At 36.2% G+C, this 22,693-nt stretch overlaps 1 protein-coding gene across 1 annotated transcript; it reads left to right on the forward strand.

Annotated features, from left to right (window-relative positions):
- Positions 1-202: 202 nt before the first annotated feature.
- On the forward strand, positions 203-6,544 carry LOC5564810 (protein C12orf4 homolog). The gene is made up of 2 exons (XM_001649105.2): positions 203-1,738; positions 6,106-6,544. Exons 1-2 carry the CDS (start codon positions 383-385, stop codon positions 6,313-6,315), a joined length of 1,566 nt encoding a protein of 521 aa, XP_001649155.2. The 5' UTR covers positions 203-382; the 3' UTR covers positions 6,316-6,544.
- The last annotated feature ends 16,149 nt before the right edge of the window (positions 6,545-22,693 follow it).

The raw sequence follows: 22,693 nt of genomic DNA on the forward strand, positions 1-22,693 counted from the left end.
GAAGATGCTTAGATATCATATGTTTTGAATGTTTAATGCAAATCTGACCTAGTTTCAGGCTGTCTGTGCTCTTGTTTTTCTGCGATTCCCTAAAAGATTAGTGAACAACACCAATGAAGTTACCCTAAATTTTTGAATGTTTTGTTTTGCTCTGGAACGGCAGGAGAGGGTTTTTTTTTTTTTTGATTATCGATTCGATTGATAACAAGTGTCAAAAGCATCAAAACAATCGCGAGGGAGGAAAGTTTTTTCGTCCAGATTTGTAATAATTATTGTAATTTATTCTTATCATTGTAAATTGGCCGATTAAAACATTGTTCAAGTGTTCATATTCTTGCATTTCCGGAACCAGTGAAAGTGCTAGTGAAAATTTCCGCAAAAAATGGATTTGGAACCGAGCAAAGTGGTGGACTTTCGCTACGAGTTCCTCAACCATGACGACAAGCCGGCCCATCTGATTTACCCGGTGGAGATCCCCTTCCGGGACAGTCCGGACGAGTTGGCTCATCGGATCGTGACGCAGCGAATGGACCCGATCATGACGTTTCTGCAGGCGGACAAAGACCTCAAGGTGGCGCTGAGGAGCTTTATTGAAAAGGAGAACCAAGATTTCTATGACGAGCGGGATGAGGCGTTGTTGGAGAAGTTGAGGACAGGTCATGTGGATGTCGATGCCCTGGCATTGGAACTGGAGCGGTCGTATAAGGACGAGATTCTGGAGTATGCCGATCGGGTGGGACCGTCCGATGAGGAGATCTTTGCCCAAAGCTACCACCAGCTGGTTCATTCGTCGGTGCTGTCGGAAATATTGGCCAAAGAGCGGGACTATGCGAAGACCATTACGAATCTCACGGCCCAGATGACCCAGCAGATCAATACGATGAACTCGCTGCACCAGGAGGAGATCGAGTCCAAGATGAAGCTGTTGGACATTTCTGTTACGTCGGAGAATATCAATCACATTCTGGCCAAGCAGTACAACATGCAGAACATGATTCGAAAGCAGTGCGAATCGGAACTAGAATCGACCAGGGGGCACCAGAAGTACGAGTACCGTGACTGGATTACGACTCACATCGATGCCAGCTTCTTGGCAGAATCGGACAGCCCCACGCAGATCGGGAATCGCTGGTCGATGATATCCACACAGGGTCCCTCCATGGAGGAAAGCTTCACCATCCATTTGGGGTCCCAGCTGAAGCATATGCACAACATCCGGATCCTGAGCACCAAGATCTCCGACCTGTGCAGTCCCCTGTACAGCGACACCAGCTTCGGCGGTCCAAACGTGGCTCTGGGGCTTTATTCCAGCTCATTGTGTGGCATAGTGGTCCTAACTCCGTCCGGATCCGTTTCACCGGATACGGAAATCCGCCGCAATGCGAACATGTCGACGGAGTTCCACTTCGACCAGGTCGACCACCAGATCGAGAAGATTCAGGACGATTTGCGGAAACTGCGGGACAGCCCTCCGGAGGAACAGGACTTTGGTAATGGTGGTGGGGAGCCCCGAACGTCGCGGTTGAAACCGGGTGACGTGTTCATCACGCGCCACTCCAATCTGTCCCACTCGCACGTGATCTTCCACCTGATTTCGGACGAAACGTTCCAGAGTCCGAGCGAGATCAACTCGCGCCATCCAGTGATTCTGGGGTTGCGGAATATTCTGAAGATTTCCAGTCGACATGACGTGACGACGCTTAGCATTCCGGCGCTGCTGCGGCACCATATGTCCGAGGTGAGTGTTTTAGATACTAGAAGCTAGAAGTAGATTTCTTGTTGTTTTTAACTTGGTCATTATTTTAATACAAGTCTCTAGTAAGCCTGTTTTGAATGAAAGTTGTATAAAGTGTCTATTTCAACCAGAAAGGCCTCGTTTTTCCCTTATTCTACTGGCAGTGAATTTTAATGAATAATTCTAAAGGCTCCGGAGAGACTGTCACGCGACTTTTCCCCAGGATTTTCAGGTTCCTCAAGGAAAAAAATCGTTGTTTCTTCCAGTAATTTCTCCTGAGGTTATTTCTGGAATACTTTCAGAATCCTTTCAGAGATTTCTCTACAAATTCCTCTATTCTAATTCTCGAAAAGATTTCTTCAGAATTTTCCATTTATTTTGTTGTAAAACGTCATGTAATTCCCACGTAAAATGACACATTAGTCTTCTGCCGTTTTCTCGGTTATTCCGGAAACTTTCCTAAACTTTTTCATCGCACTATCACGTCGCATCACTTGTCGAGTGCAACTGTGAAACACTTACGTCAATCCGTTTATCCGTTCTCTAGTAATTTCGTGACATACAAACACCACTCCATTTTTATTTATAGGTATACATAGATGGGCACCAAGACCGCATAAACTTAATAGTTTTTGAATTACGAATTTAGCGGCTTAAGTGTCCGGTACTGGGGAACCTCCCCCTACCTAGAAAAAACGGGAATTAAGAAATGGAAATCTTCTGGCTACCCTGATGTTATTTCAGATGAAATTTAAAGCATTTATGCAGTTTTCAAGGGATGCTCATTCCACCCCAGTGGCGAAACCGCCCCGACTACCCCTACCTCTTGGATTCTACGAATTGTTAGAACAACAGGAATTAAAACAATATATATTCTTAGGAAAAATCCTCTCCAGGATTGGATGGAAGTGTTTATTGACTGATTTTGCAACAAGTTCATGCAGAAGCATCTGGATAATGTAATACTCTGAGCGGGAAATCTTCATGAAATTCGTAGAATAGTAAAATGTAGATTCCAAAAAGAATTACCGTAGAAGTATATTAAGAAACATTTGAAGGATACCTCAACAGATATTTTTTGAAGGAATTATTTATTTTATTTATTAATACTGAAAAAATAATTAAAGTATCACTAAAATAATTAGAAATGAAATTCTGGTTGTGATTATTGAAGGAAATTAAAAAAAAATTGAAAAAAACTATTGAGAAATTACTGGAAGAGTCATAAGTGGAACTCCTAGACAAATATTGAGAGCTAATGTTTGAACAGTTCCTGGAAAAATCTTTCAAGCGGTCAAAAATAAATAAATTAGTTTATTATTAATTTCTGGAGGAATATCCGGAGTAATTTTTAGGGAAAGCCTTAGGAAAATTTCAGGTTGAGTCTTGAAGGAACTCCTTAGGATTCCCACAAAAGAATCACTTAATGAGCTCCTGAAAAAAAAAATGTACCTGTATTAAGAAAACTCTGAGCAGACTCTGATGAAATTCTTGAAAAAAAAAAAATCATTAACCCTCTAATACCCAACCCCGCCTTTAGACGGGGTACACTTTGGAATTTTGTGTATTTTTTTGTAGCTCTGAAATCAAAATGATTTTATTTTTGGCTTATACCTTGACTCATGACACGCATATAAGAAAAGTTTTTATGACTTTTGAAACTTTTTTGTATTTTTCGAAATTGTTTGAAAAATTGCATTCTTATATAACCTACAAATGCCTGGGCTTCATTTAACGTGTAATATAAAAAATCGTACCTTTTATATTTTTCTACGATTAACCTATCACAAACGAAGAGCCTGGTGGTATTAAAATCATTTCAAACCTGTTTTTCCGTTAGTTACACGGAAAATAAAATACGCTCCGAAAAAAAATTAAAAATTTAATATTTTTAAAAATACCGTAACAATTTAAATTTTTATTATTGCCAAAAATCAACAACTAGAAAAGGCTTCAAGAAAAAATGAAAAAAGCTAGGGATGTTCAAAAATAAAAATTATAAAAATCAAAAACCAAAATTTAAAAATTTGTGATTAAAAATAAATAAATGCCCAAAACGTGTTTAGAACGATTTTAGATAACGAAAAATAATACTTAAATCGAAAATAAAAATTTGGGTATTAGAGGGTTAAAACAATCTCACAGTAATACGAGTAATAATATTTGTCGTAATATCACAAGATATTGAACAAAATCTCTAGCAATCATCTAAGGTACCGCGGGGCAAGTGGGTAAATGGGGTAAGTGAAAATAATTGGTATATTTTACTGGATATGTGGATTACCGTTTTAAACTCATGCGTAAACCTTTGAGGCCATTGAGAACATTACAACAGGTAAGAGATTTTTGATTTGATTTATTGTGACTGTAGGCATTTGCCCATTATCTTAAACTAATTACAATGTTCTTCCGTCAATACAACTAAAAATTAAATCTTATTACATACTTAATTTGTTCTTTGGACATTTCAACATTTAAACAATCACGGTTTGCATTATAAAACGACATCATACGATATATAGGTTCATTCCTAGCATAGTTTTGAACTCTATTTGGAATTTGAAACGGCCTTGTTAATCTTAAACCTGTTCTACCCTCATATAATGAAATCTGCCCTGCTAGGTATTGAGAATTATATCTACCATCAATTATATCCTTTAGGAACAAAGCGTCAGCCGTTTTTCTTCTAATTTCGAGCGAATCAATTCCAACAAGCGTGCATAATGATTTATAATCCGGCAAAACGTCTCTCCACCCAAGGTTCCGGAGTGCAAACCTAACAAACTTTTTCTGTACACTTTCGATTCTTGTCTTATGCGTTTCGTAATATGGCTGCCAAACTATCCCAGCATACTCAATAATCAAACGAACTAATCCAACGTAGAGAGAAATTATTGTGTACGGATCATCGAATTCCTGTCCAAGCCGTCTAATCATTCCAAACATGGCATTAGCTTTTGCGATTACCTTGTCAATATGTTTAGTAAAGGATAGTTCACTATCGAGGTCCACGCCCAAGTCATTCAAACAGATTTCTGAGATTTTCCAGCCATATTTGCATAATAGAGCGAAAGATTGTTAACCTGTCAACTATCACTGCAATCTTATTTTAATATTTTCAGCAGAAAAAAAGTTGCGGAAAATAATTGTCTGTACCACTTCTAAGTTGTCCCCTCTGACAGTTTTAAACCGCAATAAAAATAAGTTTTAGAATTAATTCGACATAGACCTAAAAATAACTAATTTGAAACACCATCAATTTTCTAATCACGTGGGGCAAGTGAAAAGTTTCTCATTAGAGATTGAATTTGTGTTTTCTCTTTAGGTAGCTATAAGTATACAAGGTTCGCAATTTTAATAGAACCACAGAGCGTGCTGATAATTCAAGAAGCACTTAAAAGCTATTATCATGGCCAAATCATGGAACTTCTCTAAAAAAAGGTTGCGAAATATTACGATATTAATATGCTTACTTCGGACAGCCGATTAAAAGGAAGACGTTAATTGAAAAGTTCCAATATAAGAGAACGCACGGATATCTCGTGGAGTGTTTATGTAAAGCTAGTTCAAAACATAAATAATAGGGTATTGGTTTATCCACAAAAGTTTCTAAATATTTTATTGTAAGATTCCGTTAGATTTCTCTCGAAGAGTTAACCGACGTAATATTCGATTTTCTTAAAAACAAATAACGAGCGGTGGAATTCCTGCAGAGCAGAAATGAAATTTATGTCCCATGAATGTTGCAGTTATAATGTTGTCGATTTATTTCAACAAACATAACTGAACAAAAGAAAATTGAAGTAACAATAATAAAATTCTCTTCGTTTACATGTTACTTATGTTATTGTTCAATGGGACGCCTTAATAGGTGTTAAAGGTAATAGCAATGGTGAATGTAACTGTAAGGTTTTGAATTTACTGTTCAAAACTATAAACTTTTCATTTGCCCCACTTATGGTGCAAGTGAAAAGTAAGGAGACGTTTTTCAAAAACTTTTTCTGTAATTTTTTCTTCAATTTTATATAAAAATCAATTTCAGCATACTGCTTATATTTGGTGGGAGTCAAGCTAAAAAATATATACGCCCTCATTTGTTTTAAGTTAAGGTCTCTAGAATTTGAAGAATCCCAACTATGCGAAATCCATTACCCACTTTCCCCACGGTACCTTATAGTAAAATTCATGTTCGGATTCTCTGATAAATCATCATGAAAACTCTTATCACGATGTCCCTTTTGGTTTCTATTTGTTTCCTCGGTCCCTTTTTCAAACATTGAAAGAATGAAAAGTCCTTATTTATAAGACTCTTGTTCGCTGTAGATAGGAAAATGGTTTTCTACTGTAAGCTAATCGTACTAAATTTGCAGGACATGACCGTCAGCTGGTGTATCCGCCGGGCCGAACTGGTGTTCAAATGCGCCAAGGGTTTCATGATCGAATCGGCCAGTTGGGGCGGAGCGGAGCTGAACACGCTGCAGCTGCTTTTGCCGTACGACATCTCCGAGGAGCTGTTCCGTACGCTGGCCGATATGGTGCCACATGTGTTCCGGGTGGCCAATCCAAAGATACTGCAATAGTGCCGTAGGTAAGTAGGTACCGTCGATGGTGCATCAGTATAAGCTTCCAGCAATGGACTGGCTAAATCTAATTTATTTGCGACATTTAGCAATATTCGAATCATTAATTTGTGATAAGTATATGAAAGCTTACCAATATGTACTGATTATGTTATATAACCCAAAAAAGATTATGTTATATAAGCCAATTGGCGAAGAAACCCAATAATAATAATCTAATTAATCGTCACCTGTCTTTCAATACGTAGTGTATCTATCACAGCATATAGTTTCCATTACTAGCGAGCATATACATCCATACTAGCAACGCAACTTCAATGTATCAAAAGTGGCAAAATTATGCCGAATGATCCCATTAATTGTACAGTTTAAACCAGTGGTATCCAAAGTCCCCTAGCGATTACGAATTTCAAGTAACTTTTTATATTTGTTTATTATATTTATTCACAAGTTTGAAATGATAGTCTGCTACTTAGCTACTAATGTTACCTGGGCATTACTGCTTTACAATAACTATAATTTCAAATTTCTTAAAAATTTTCCAAAATGCTTGAAATTATAAGTGACATTATTTAACGGAGTAAAAAAGACATCCGAAGAATCATGAGCATGAGCGTGAGTATATGACCATACAATTCGTAGTTGCTACTCCGTGATTGACCAGAACAATCAAAATTGCACAAGGAACTCACAGAGTTTAGGAGTAGTTTAGCTCATCTTCAGTGTACAATTTCGAGAATTACAAACATTACAGAGTCAATAACGGCACTGGCCACGTCCTTACCGATATCAGAGAAGGGAAGGAATGTTAGTGTAACATCCATTGTTACTAAAAACCGATTATACCTTTGCATCTTCATGGTTGTCACGGGAAGAAGTTTTTGTTAGTGGGAAGGATTCAGAAGCAACACAATCAGGATTCACGTTGGTAAGTAAAGCGATTCATGTAACCTCAATTAAAAAAGTCATCTACTGACATAGATGAAGAGTAAATGCAAAATATGTCGACATCATTGGTGACGAACCACGCAATGATTTTGATTAGAAGATTTGATAGAGTAGTTGCTAATCCCTTCAATTTCATCACCAGGGGCTGTTCATTAATTATGTAAGGGTTTATAGGGGAGGGGGGGTTTGAGATTTCTTACGCGTCATACAGTTTATTTTTAATTTTCATACAAAAAATCTTACCATGGGGGGAGGGGGGTTGAAAAACCCCGAAAATTGTCTTACGTAATTAATGGATCGCCCCCAGCACTGCCCAGCAAAAAGCGATCAAAATGTACTCCGGCGATGAAAACAAAGAAACCGCTTGCTTGGGCTTCCGAAGCGCACTGCCCAGCAAAACGTGACAACTGAGCTTTCAAAAGATGTAGTACCTATGCAAGCATCTTTGCAGTTGGTTCGAGAATACTCTATCTAAAGACAACATGACTAGAGTACTTGGATATTATGGAAAGCAAATTTTGAATATTATAAACTAGCACGCTCAATGTTTTTCCATTACTGGATGCAACAAATTCTTGAGAATATGAATGTGATTTAAGAGCGTGATTGATCGCCCGCTGTTACTTCTTCGTTATTACAAGAGCATCTATACTTGCACAAAGTGCCAACGGATGCTACTTAGGGTTGGTTGCACCACCCTCAGTGTGTAAGTAATGGGATTCTCATTCCTTGTAATGAGCAATACCAACGCCAGCTGGGTTCAAATACAGGTCAATTTGAGTTATTGTAGAAATGTTTACGTGTTACTATCTTTGAGGAAGCCGTTGGAGCCATCTGCACTTCCATGAGAAATGTCTAGGAGTTTGTAAATTGGAAAGGGTTATATTACAGGTCAACGTAGGTGTAGTAGGCGATATTAGGCCTTGACTTAGTACTAAGAAAAAGAGTGACATTAGACTGGCTCATTATGTAATAAACGCTTAAACCTGAAAGACGTCCCTCTATTATTCGCTACAAGTCAGAAGTGGGATACACCATGTTACTTCGAAGCCAGAAAACTTCGGCCGAACTGGAGAATATTATCGTAACGAGGTCCGGAACATTGGAGAATGAAGAGACACGAAATGATAACTTAGCTCAAAATGCCAATCCAATCATTTCCGGGGCCATTCCTGCTGATGTTTTGTCGGATGAGACGAGAAATGTAAGGAGTTCACTTCAAGAAAGCGGATCATGTGCTGCAGGTATCGACGTCACGAACGCAATGAATGCTGCTGCTACTGCTGCCCAACCAACTTTGATGTTGAATCGCATTGGAAATGGAGGTGGAGACTACGTCCGTAATGACCTTAACCTCACTCAATAGAAGTACAGTAAATGAAGCTCAGCGAGACAATCCTCAAATGGTTTTTGGTCGATTCAAGCTAGAGAAATTTCAATGATGCTACCATTATTTTCTGGAAGTCCTGTAGAAAACGTTAACCATTTCGTTGCTATTTTGGAAAATACGAAACAAGCTTTGAATGTTGATAGTTTTACTATGAAGCTGGTAGTGATTCGAAACCTGAAGGGGAAAGCGCAAGCCAGGTTACATTCTCAAGTCGACTTTATGCTGAAAAGTTACCCTGAAATAATACGAAGCTTGAAAGAATTTTTTGATCGTCCCATCAACACTTTTGAAATCAGAAAGTGTTTGGAGAAGAGGATTTGGTCAGGAAAATTTGAGTCATTTGCTGATTTTTGTCAAGCTAAGAAAATTCTTGCCCAAACATTGAAGATGCCTGAAGCAGAATTAGTAGACTACATTGTTGAAGGAATTCTCGATCCTGTTTTGAAGAATCAAGCTAGACTTTCGAACTTCAAAACCGTTAATGAAATAGTTCAAGCTTTTCGCATGATTGGGAATGATTCAAGATACCACGAACCAATAAGGAAATCAGTAAGATATCTATGCTATGCTTGTAATCAACTTGGTCATGTTGCTGCTGTTTGCCGGAACACACGTGAGCATATTGAACGACCAGATCACTACAGGAGAAACCCTCAAAATGAAGTTCCAATACCAAAACACATCAATGTAGTTGTAGATAATGACGTAGCGCTATAGGAGATGGACATCACGGACTGGTAGACTTTGAGTTATTTGGTCAACACTGTAGATATAAAGCATTATATGACACAGGGAGTCAAATTTCATTAATACGCCGTGGTTTGGTTGAAAAAAAAAATTCTAAATGCGTTCAAAACAATCATTATCGGAGTATTAGTGGAAATAGACTCAAAATTCTAGGTATTTTTACAAGTGAAGTAACTATTCAAAATATTTCTTTCAGAATTGAATTCCATGTAATTGCTGACAAGTGTATGGGACTCCTCGATGCCATTATCGGAAGAAATGTTATCATGCGGAAATTCGAACGGTCATTCAAAACGGTTTCAAAATTTATGAAACCAATAAAAGGTATTTGCAAATTGAAAATCCATCTATTAAAAAGGTAAATAACAGAGAAATATACAATATCAGTTCAGATACGTACCAAACATTGTTATCTAATATTGGCAATATATGTGATAATCAAAAGGCAAAATTTTTAGAATGTTTCCAAAACCAAATATTACTTTAACAAAAAACCAATGAAACCAGTTACAGACTATGAGATGACCATTACTCTAAAGAAAGAAGAATTTTTCCACTTTAAACCTAGAAGATTATCTCTTGCTCAGAAAAATAAAGTTGATGAAAAAATTTAAGAGCTACTAAAAGAAGGTATAATTAAAGAAAGCAGTTCACCTTATGCAAGTCCTATAGTAGGGGGATTAGGGGCATAATGAACATACGGGGCGAAATGGACACCCTCTCAATATCTGATAATACGCATATTTCATCAAAAGTTCATTCACTGCATGAAATCTGTAATGCATTTGAAATGTTTGACGGTATAAAAGTTTATTTTTGCCTTCAATTGTTCTTCAAAATTTGACTTAATTTTTTTCTTAGTTTCAAATTGGCATATAAGCAAGACCGTGAAAGAATCTAATTTTTGAGCAAAGTAACGAACCCAGAAAGGTTCTTTTTAGCTATTATGATTGAGGGAGAGCCCTTTTGCATATCGGAATGATTGACAGTCATTGAATATATTGGAATAACTAAATTTCATGCAGGTGTTCATTTCGCCCCGATACCTTTTTACCAGCCTTGTTTTCGACCCAATTTTCTATCTCGCTTTTCTGACATATGATATGATTTTTATCACTATGAATGAATGTGGCACGTCGTACTAACATCAAACTTGAAAACTAGCCGGGGGTAAATTAAAAATATTGCCATTTAATGGTTTTAAAACGAACATTTGCTTAACGTGTCCATTATGCCCCTAATTCCCCTATTAATTCCTAAAAAAAAGAAAATGATTTCAGATTATGTGTAGATTATAGAAAATTAAACAAAAATACAGTTAGAGATAATTATCCGTTGCCTATTATAGATGATTTAATTGACTCGTTGAAAGGAAAAACTATATATTCAATAATAGATTTAAAATCCGGATTCCATCAAATCAGATTAGCAAAGGAATCTACTAAATATACATCTTTTGTTACGCCTAAAGGTCAGTATGAATATCTTCGCGTTCCATTTGGATTATGTAATGCACCTGCAGTATTTCAAAGATATATTCACAAAATTTTTAAACATTTGATTGATGATGGTAAAATTTTAGTATATATGGATGACATCTTGATAGCTAGTAAAACTTTTGAAGAACACTTAGAAACTTTGACACAAGTTTTTCAAATATTAAACGATAATTTGTTAGAAATTAATCTGAGTAAATGTAAATTTTTGTTTGATCAAATAGAACATTTAGGATTTACATTCAATAAATTCGGGAAAAAACTTAATAAAAGTCACATTGAAAGTATTTCGAATTTCCCTGTTTCTATGAATAGTAAAGATGTTCAGCGATTCTTAGGACTAACAAGTTACTTTAGAAAATGTGTGCAAAATTTTGCTACGATAGCGAGACCATTGTATTGTTTTTTAAAAAAGGATGCTAAATTTATATTTAATGATGAAGCGCTAGATGCTTTTAATAAATTGAAAAATAAGTTGATTTCGTCACCAATTCTTGCCACATATGATCCTCATGCTGAAACACAGCTACATTGTGACGCAAGTTCTCTTGGTTTCGGAGCTATTTTGCTTCAAAAGCAAGATGACAATAATTTTCATCCTGTTAGTTACCGTCAAACGGGGTGACTTGCAACACTTTTCAACTTCAATCAACCAAAACCATGATCTAAACGTCATCTAAAAATCTAAATTCCCTGTAGAACTTTTAATGGCTAGCCCGCATACAGAATGGGATGACAGAAGATTGAGTTGAATTATTTTGTCATATCAAAAGTCATCAAAAAGGTGAAATTTTTTAAACGTCCTTGTGCGGGGTGACTTGCAACACTCAATGCTAATATTGTTTTTGCCAACAAAATGTTGATATTTTTTATTAGTCACACTTGTTAAGTATTGTTATTCATGTATTCAAAGCATTCTAACCAGTACAAGAGCATTTTGAATATGTTTTTGTAAGAAAATAATCAAGCTATTTTTGTATGGGAAAAAGAGGCATTAAATCATCAAGGTCCGATATCTTAACTGAACAATATTTTTAACAAGTGTTTGTATTTGATTGATGAATTATTACCCTTTTGCTTATAAAGTAGACCTAACACAAAAGTTTTTCACGTTCATAAAACTCTAAATTACTAAGAAATAAAGTGTTGCAAGGTACCCCGTATAGGTACATTTTAATAAAAATGATTTTTATTAGAAAGTTGTTGCTACAATTTCTTAAAATAAAATTGGTCATATTATCAATTGCTAGTTATTGAAACACCATGCAGAGTATTACTTTTGTAAATTAAATCTATGTCATGTTTTCAGGTCACGATTTTAAACCTCCATCAAATATCAGTTTTCAAGACATTCAAAAGAATTATGTTTGATGTATAAATATATTTATAATAACAGCCTTAGCCGTGGCATCTACTTGAATTGTGAGTCACACGTATTGAAGCACCGATTTAAAACAAATTTTGTTTTGAAATTTGTGTTTTATAGTGAAATTTAGTTGTAATTTGCAATGTGTTGCAAGTCACCCCGCCGTTGCAAGTCACCCCAAGTGACAAGTGACAGCAAGTTTGACGGTACTTTAGCAAAAAGACTGACGAATTTGAATCAAAGTTACACAGTTTTGAGCTTGAGACCCTCGCAGTAGTTTATGCAATTAAAAGGTTCCACATTTATTTGTCTGGAATACATTTCAAAATTTTTACAGATTGCAGTGCTTTAGTTCACACACTGTCAAAAAAGAATTTAATCCAAAAATATGTACATGTAGATGCGTTAAGCCGGCTAGACACCATAGCTAAAAACATCCAAAAGATGACAATATTCAAAAAATTGGGCTAATTGAAAAGAATATTATGGATGATACTATGCATGTGTTGAATGATAGCGATATAGAACATAATATAATAATTGCTCAAGAACAAGATAGTAAAATAGTTAAAATCAAAGAGTTATTAGAGAATTTGAATTATTAAATGGAGTTCTGTTTAAAAAATATGGTAGTAAACGTTAATTAGTTGTTCCCAAATTAATGATCGATAAAGTTATTAAGTTAAATCACGATAATGTTGGACATATTGGAATAGAAAAAACTATACAAGAGATAAAGAAACAATTTTGGTTCAGAAGAATGAAAAAAAAAAATGTTAAAATCTATATAAATAATTGTTTAACTTGTATATTTTATAGTCCAGCTGTAAAGAAAGAAGGTTTTGTTAAAATTTTTGATAAAGGAAATAAACCATTCAATACCATTCATCTAGATTATTATGGTCCAATCCAGTTATCATCTTCGAATAGAGCAAAATATGTTTTAGTTATAATAGACGCATTTTCAAAATTTACTAAGCTACTAGTTATATGAATAATTATAGTACACCTAAAAGAATCATAACTGATAGAGGTAAATGTTTTACATCACAGAAATTTAAAGATTTTATCAACATCAATCAAATTGAGATGTAAAAACAGCAGCTTACACTCCTGAAGCAAATGGTCAAGTTGAGCGGATGAATAAAACACTAACTCCTATGCTTGCAAAGTTGTGTCATGAAACATCTAAAAATTGGAATGAATTATTGCCAAAAGTTGAGTTTGTATTTAACAATTCTTTTAACAGGTCAATTGGTAATTTACCTAGCGTTTTGTTGTTTGGAGTTCCACAAAATAATTTAAATATTGAAAGTTATAATATATCTAATTTTGTTGCAAACAGACAAGAATCAACTGAACCAACTAATATTATGGATTCTCGTGAAAATGCTCGTAGACAAAATCTAAAAAATCAACTTTAAAAGAAATAAGAGCATGATTTATAAAGAAGGCGATTTCATAGTTCTGAAAACTGATGAAAAACATAAATTAGCTCCAAAATATAAAGGCCGTATAAAATTCATAAAGTTTTGCCAAATGACAGGTACGTTGTGACTGACATAGATGGGTTCCAAATTGCAAATATACCATTCAACTCGGTGTGGTCACCTCAAAATATGAGGAAATGGATGAATGATCACATATATTACGAGAGTGAGATCGATGAGGACATCGATAGTGTCAGGATGCCCGAGATGTAGTAGGCGATAGTAGGCCTTCACTTAGTACTAAGAAAAAGAGTGACATTAGACTGGCTCATTATGTAATAAACGCTTAAACCTGAAAGACGTCCCTCTATTGACTGTTTAACGAGAAACTTGCGACGATCGACGCGCCACCATAATTCATATAACGGAGGGTATTAGAACTAACTTGGAGGTGATGATTTTGCAATTTGTAGGTTAAAATCACCTCCAAACACTAGCGATCTTGCGGTGGGATGTTGACGTTTGATCACGAATTATTCGCTACAGTAGGTAAACAAAATGATTAATTACAAGAATCCAAGGGATCATCGCATCATGGGATCACTAGTTACACTTCCCTCCAAGCATAATAAAGTCAATAACATAATGAATAAAATAAAATAACAAGTAATCCTTTCATATATACAAAACATGACTGAAGACTCAATATGACGACACCTTTGATGACGAAGCGTTCAAAAAATTTGCATAATGCGAATCATGCAACATCAATCCAAAAAGTATGTAAATAAAGATCGGCACAGTATCAAACCATTCAAGGATCTTGTGTTATTTGTTGGAGAGCAGGTACATCACACACCTTGTAGTGGAGATGTCTTGGGTAAGAATTGTAGAGGTAGTATTTTAAGTGAATGAATTGTAGATATCTTTACTGCCCATACTCGCATAACAGTCCCATTTGAATTTTCACCACTTTTGAGATAACTTCATGAATAGTGTTTATTTTAAGTGTACTTTTCGAAATCATTTTTAAAATTTTACTTTTGTATGGGCAAAATGCGAAAAAAATACCAAACCATGTGCGTCCCATATTGAAAGTACCCGCATAACAGTCCCATTAGTTGATAACGAAGAAAATGAACTAATATATTCCTTCAATTATTGTTGAAATCTAGCATTATGGTTTTCATTTTATAAAATATCAAATTATACAAGCTAAGGTGGTGCAGTTCATCTATATTTAAAAAATATTTCTATACAAAAAAGTTTATTTTTTCTTGATAGGCAAATTTTCCCAGAATGCTTTTTTCTCTTCTGAAACCAATGGTAGAATCAAACTGACAAGTGAATCCTTGCGAACAGCGTCAATACCCACGGGGTTTCCTTGCATTTTCAACGAATTTCCCAAATTGAATCCTTCAGCGTTGATCTGTTTCATTTGGGATTTAGAAAACAACGTACAATTATGTGTTGCTTCTCCGTCGATTACAGACTCACTGTATTTTAACACGAAACATCCTTTTTGAACAATAATCTTCTTAATCTTGTCAATATATGGTCGCTTTGTACATTTATTGAGTGTGTACTGACTGACGTTAAATGGCGTTTGGAAGAAATCAGACACTTGCATATCAAATACATCGACCCTATTTTTTGCTTTTGTTACAACATCAACAAAATCAGGGTATGTAATCGTCGGATTCTGGCGCATTGCTTTTTCTACAGCAGCTTGGAAAGAATCTGCAGCCATAAACGTATGCCCAGACTCAAAATATTTGAGAACTATTTCCCTCTTAGTCGATACTGTGGCTATGGCTGTTATTGTCATCCGGTGAAACAGCCACGGTAGGTTCATCTTCTAATGGCGGTGAGTTGTCCGCTTAGGCCCCAAGCACAATGTGAACGGCAACGCGGTACAACGGCAAAACGGCATGCCCGTTTTGATCTACACTTTACTTATCAATCCAGTGTTGACTAAATCCTTTTCAACATTGACTTGACAAGTAGAGTGTAGCTCAATATGGGCTTGCCGTTTTGCCGTTGTACCGCGCTGCCGCTCACATTGTATTGACAATTCGAGTGACAATTAGAAGTTCGGCAGTCAAAACTTCGGCGAAGTTCGGCGTCGGCATTCTAATTTGGTGCTTCGCCGACGCATAAGGATTGCCTTTGTCGGCGTGGCACTTCGGTAGAATGCCGACGCCGAACTTCGGCGAACTTTCGGTGATATTTAATATCTCTTATGAAGTTCGGTCTAAAGTTAATCTGAATGCACAATACTTGAGGCTTTATTGTGCTACCGCAGGATCGCGCCCATTTCCATTGGACTCGACATCTGATACGGAGAAACGAGGAGGTTTTGAACTCACCATAGGAAATTTCACATTTGGGTGGACGCCAACAGGATTGCCGTCATCACGCTGACCAAACCTGGCTCGGTTTCTTAACTGGTTTAAATCCAACATCAACGCGTTACGGGTGGATTCACCAAACTTTCCGTATCGGCTGGCCGGTGCGGACAAATCGAATCCAGCAAAATCTTCATCACTGCTACCTTCACTCTCACTTCCACCACCATACAATTTAATGTATTCGAGGGACATTATAACAATTCAAACAACGGTTGGAAATCCAAAAGTGTCTTGGAATCGATTATAAACTTGGGACAATGTGTCAATGTTCGCGATAACAAAGTAAGCGAGTCCCAACTAATGGGACTGGTATGCGGGTATAAATGCATTTGGCGTGAGAAATACTCGGATAAGGAGTCCCATTTACCAGGATTCCAATTTAAATATGAAAATACAACGCATTCAAATGTATCTTAACTGCCAGCGACTCTTCCATATTGTAATTATAATATGCTGAACAATGCTACCTATATTTATTATAACCAGTAGCAGCAAAACGTATTTTTTGTAAAATTGTAAAGATGCGTTTTTCTCAACATGATGATTTCTCGAATGGGACTGTATTGCGAGTATGGGCAGTTTACCCAGACATGAAATAAAAGAGAGGAGCTGGCTGGTAGAAATATCAGTCAGTAGCCTGCGGTGTGGAGCGAATAGCCTTGTTGTTTTAGTTGTAGTTTTCATTTCAACATTATTATGTAAAACTAAAACCAATATGCTGCAATAATTGGCTACTGACTAGTTATTCCCTCCCCTTGGTTATGCGGTTGTTATGCATAATCCATTGGCACATATGATGGAAACCAAAGGCGTAACCTGTAGTGGTGGTATCACATTTTGGCATATTTTTCTTAAGGTGAAGATGAATCGAAGCCAAACCTTAAATTTTCAAGAGCACAAATCTGGAGATCCGAACACCCGTTTGAGCTGAAAACTTAATCGATTGGTCACTAGCTGGTTTTCAGCTTAAACGGATGTTTGATTGTCCAGATCCGTGCTCTTGAAAATTTGAGGTCTGGCTTCGATTCATCTTCACCTTAAAGCCGCGTCATAATTTATATGGCATAGACGCAATAATATCTCGGATGTGATCCAACGGACATTCTGCGTCATTGATAGAATTGATGCCCATTTCAAATAATTAATCTATTCGAAGTGGACATCAATACTATTGGTAACGATCAGTTTGCCTTTTGCTAACCTGAATGATCGGTAGCCACTATTAGCTAGCTAGACACACCGTTATCATAAAAAAAAGGACTAGTAGATTCACTGAGTAGAAATAAGTGGCGACAATCTTATTTCAATATGGTTTTTACATTGCCATAATGAGAAACACCTCTTTGGTAACAACGGTATAAATAATCTGATTCCAGCTTCATTTTCGCAAAATTTACAAGTAGAAAGTAGGCGTTGTGAAGCATTGCATTTGCCACCGAAAAGTGAATCTTGTAGGAGACAATAATAGAAGCCTAAGGTAACTTTACTCTTAAATATGCACTATACAATGACTATGGAAAGCAAGACGCTGAGATCGATCATTAGGGTACACTTGCTAGTTTCGAGAAATTGTTGAACAGACAAGGAAAGTGACTTTATTCTTTAAGGATATATGAACGTAAAGACCTGAAATTAACTTGAACTACCGTCGTTGGGGGTGACAATGGGTCAAAAAGGGATATGTGCAATTTATTTTTTGAATAACTATCGCAATTTAACTCCAATAAACTTCAAATTTGGTGTGTATGTACTTTGATGGTACATTAACAACTGTTCAAAAATTAAAGACAAATATTTATTCACAGCAGCACCACAAGTGAATGAAAAATGACCCAATCTCACCCCATAGAGGAAATAACTTGTTTTTAAGAATATGATTTCAAAACCATTCGGAACTGAAAAATATTGACAAAAAACGATGCAAACAAGACAAAAAGATATCTAAGATGTTTCACAAGTATGATAAATCCACTTAAAAGAAAGATTATACTGAAAATTGAAGAGCTATGAGAAAAAATATGTAAACCCAAAATTTATCGTCAAGTTTACATAAATTTTCTTGGTATTTCCCTCAAATTGTCTTAAAAGTCTCATCCCCATTGCTATAAAGCCCATTCATTTTCCCCAAAGGTGTACTGAAACAGTGATTATTTTAAACCTTCGCAAATAGTTAAATTTTGTTGCGACATTCCACGGTCAATAAATTTCAGGCAGAAGTTGACGTCATAATCCCAGTATTTCAGCGATCCAACTCATTTGTACTTCCGTGAGATGTTTCTATAATATGGAAACACTGATAAATAATCAAATTTAGAAAAAAAAAAACACCCTTTTGATAAAAATTTACGATGTTGCTGCGCACGAAACACAGTTTGCTGGTTTGAGAACTTGCCAAAATGCGTTGTATTGTTATTCAATGCACGGAATACTCGAGTAGACTTGTTTGATGTTTCAGAGATGCTGTATTTAGAAAGAATAAACACATCTTAATGAAAAAAGAGAACACCCGGCACCGTAAAATGACAAAAAAGAGGACTTGGAATTTCATTTACTATCGTTCTTGCTTGACCCAATCTCACCCCCATTTTCAATGTTTTAGACATCATACCGAAAAAAATGATTTTTTTGTGGGAAAATCAAACAAATTCTGGAAAATACCTGTGATGTGTAATGAAAAGACTTTCAACATTCTACTAATACAACGATAGAGGCTAGAGTACATGCGTGATACTTTGTACAGGAGAAATTTAATGTTGTAAATTTTATCTAGTTTCAACATGCAAGTTTATTGATGTAGTAAACAAAAACTACTATTTCTAAAAATGCATATTGTAATGAATTATGTGTAATAATATGTTCCCTAACATATGACTTATTATTTTAATAATATCAGCGTTATTAGCTGAAATATTTCACAAAACATATTTTTCCGTTTTGACCCAATCTCACCCCCTAGACCCATTGTCACCCCCATCGACGGTACTACTAAACAGCCTAATTTTGTTAAGACTTGACGTCAATTTATTGACATTTAAGACTCTAATCTTACGTAAAAGACAAGAGTAATCAGAATAGCACTTAAATGACAAATTATTCAAAACCATTTTGACTAGACAGACAGTATTAGTAATGACACTACTACACTACTATTTCAAACATTCTGATGGAGCTGCTGATTTTCACAATGCTTCCTTTTCTCAGAAGCAAGGGAATATGGGTATATTTAAAAAACTACCACGTCACAATAATAATAAAAAAAAACAGTGTTCATGTGGGCACCATAGCCTAGTCCGTCTAAGTATTGGTCCTGGTAGACGGGAAACTTGGCAAAAGCCAGACCGAGGGTTCAGCCTTGACAAGTTAAGCTGTCAGGCAGCTCCAACTGAGTACCATACAAAAAAAAGGCTACTGACTAGTTATTGAACAAATACTTAAAAGTATCCCCTGGCGTTGTCTCGAATAAAATGTGTACAATCATATTTAACCCATTTAGAATAGGCGCATAAAACGATCTCACCAGTTGATATTCCTTTCTTGACTGAGCGACAAGGAGCCACTTTCAAATTGTTCAGGTTTAACAATACGCTTATTTGAGCGAAAACGAATCTCTGTCTAGCAAAACGCGCGAAAACGACATGAAATTGTCAAAAATTAGTCCATTTGCTTGCGCTGTAACGAAGCACTGTCTATCTTCAATGAAATATAAAAGTATATTACAAATCTGTTAAATTAATTTGTGTCGCAACGCAATGATAAAATGCGTGTTGCGAACACCATTTTAGACGATTGAAAAATATATCTTAAAGACAGGTTCAAAACTGTAAACCAACGGTAGTAGTTTACACCCGCTCTCGTTGGGACACCAACTAGCTGACTTCTTCACAAAGGCCTTGGACGTTGGACGATTTGAGGAACTTCGGAAGAAGCTAGGAGTGACCCAACGAGAGGGGGTGTGAACGTAGTAGCCGTTGGTTTACTGACGTGAGCGCCCGAGCAATTTTTTCAACCCTACTCCACATCAAGACACGAAGTGTACATACCGTTTCCTGTGAATAAACCTTGTTCGTTATTGTTAGAACCCGTGTCCTGGTCATTTCTCCCAGCCCTGTCCGACTCAGATTTCATCAAAAACTTTAAAGTACTCTAGTCATGCCGTCTTTCGATAAAGTATTCTCAAACTAAGTGCAAAGATGCTTGACTACTCTATCTTTTGAATGCCGTGTGTCAATCTTATGGACATTTTTATTTGTAAATGATGTACATTGATATCACAAAGCCATATTAATAAGCTCTTATTCAAACTTCATAGAAATAATGGTAAATATACATATCACTGTAACTTCTGATTTTCTCGAAGGAATGATTTCAAATTTACAGAGAAGATGCTTGGATTTCTCATGTTTCCAATGCTTAATGCAAAGCTTATGATTACTTGGTTGGTTTACCAATTCATATCGAAGCATCGTTGGGTAATATTTTAAAGCATGTGAATATTACTTTCAAAATAGCTCAACACCTGTAGATCACGATAGCTTTCGATTTCCTCGTTAGATTATTTTCAAATGCTCGGAAAAGATGCTTGAATACCATATCTTTCGAATGGTAGGTGCCGCGTTTTTTGCGTTAATAACGGTTTCTTTCAAATTGGAGACCAACTAGTATTTTAAATTGGAGTTCTTGGTTCAACCTATTTTCAAACGAACTGTTCCACTTGTAATGGCAGTAAAAATAATCCAGTATGTTTAGACAATGCATGTTTATGTTCAAAACATCATTTTTTCCAGGTGGCTCATTTGACTCGCGCTACTTTTTAAATAATATTTTGGTTTGGTTGGAAAAGAAAGAAAGAAAGCTATTAGTATTAGGATTTAACAGGAATTAGTGAGTTGTTATTGAATTACATTCTTGATTATAGTCAACGACATTATGTGTTTATCTAGGTTTCCTCAATCCCGTAGGCCAGAATTGCTATAGGTCCTTTTTAACATTTATATTCGTATTTGAGCAAGTTGAATGTTTTAAGTTCATTATTTTTGTCATGTTGGTCAGTTTGTTTTATACCGTGACCTGCTCTAATTTCTTGTGTTGCCTAATACCGTGTATTTGGGAATTATGTGTATTTTTAGCACATTACATTATTTATTTTTCTAGATGATTGTCGAAAATGACAGCATATTAAGTAGTCTATAGAAAGCCATGACAAATTTGAACTAATGTTACACATACAACTAACGCAAATAAGTTTATAATGCAATCGCCTGGTACCAACACACGGTTTTAGAACACGATTGCCTATGAGTTCGAAATACCGTGTTTCGACTATAATTTCAAAATGGCTGAATAAAATATATATGTTATTTCACGAATCAATTCAACAAATCTCAAGACGTTGTTTGGTACAGAAGTTTTAAATATGATGCGCTTCGTACGTTCAATTGAGAGATGTTTCAAAATGTCACCCGTAAGTCACATTCTACTCGGTGGATCCTTAGTCATTCTCCTCATTAGTCAAGATTATAACCATTTAAACAAAATCTAACCTATCTGCATCAAAGCGTGGCTACAGCTCCTGTTACCCCGATGCCTGGTAACAGGATAACCGTTGGATCACATTCGTAAGATTGATGCGTCTATAAAATAAACTTCAGCTTATAGTTGATTACACAACCAGCCATCAGCTAAGAGTCTCGAAACCATGTGCGAAATTCACAGATTTGTTCTAAATTAACAAATCGGTAGAACTCTTACAAACAGTTACGGTAACATCATAAAACTCTACAAACTAAAAAGCTGATCAGTCATTGGGCCGCACTCATAAATCCAGCGAGTCAACATAATCTGATGTGGGGCCCAGATAGTCGTAGCGGTAAACGCGCAGCTATTCAGCAAGACCAAGCTGAGGATCGTGGGATCGAATCCCACCGGTCGAGGATCTTTTCGGGTTGGAAATTTTCTCGACTTCCCAGGGCATAGAGTATCTTCGTACCTGCCACACGATATACGCATGCAAAAATGGTCATTGGCATAGTAAGCTCTCAGTTAATAACTGTGGAAGTGCTCATAAGAACACTAAGCTGAGTAGCAGGCTCTGTCCCAGTGGGGACGTAACGCCAGAAAGAAGAAGAAGAAGAACATAATCTGATTAATATTTAGTTCGTGATTCAACCAAACGAACCTTTCGGCCAAATGGCTGGAAACCCATATATTTATTTACAATCCCGTACTTTCACAAAACTATCTCGGCACAATTGATTTTAAACTAATTGTCTACTTTCAGACTCGCCAAGTGACCAATCTTTTGATTGATTTCGTTGATTTCATTAACCCTTCAGTCGTCGCGTGGTTTGCCACCATTTGAACCACCACGATGAAGCTGTGTACGATAAGCGAGTTTTTTCCCCACTGTTGTATATGTACAATAACCACGATGATTCACATGATTTTCCTATATTTCGATTATTTAACCAGACCTATTATGTTTCCTACACATATACTGCAGTTTTGTATACAATTTGAATAACCTATTAAATAACTGTTACATTACTGTACATTATTGCATACATAATAAAATAATTGTGATGTAACCCCCT

This window comes from Aedes aegypti, chromosome 1 (genome assembly GCF_002204515.2).
Source record: "Aedes aegypti strain LVP_AGWG chromosome 1, AaegL5.0 Primary Assembly, whole genome shotgun sequence".
Lineage (NCBI taxonomy): Eukaryota > Metazoa > Arthropoda > Insecta > Diptera > Culicidae > Aedes > Aedes aegypti.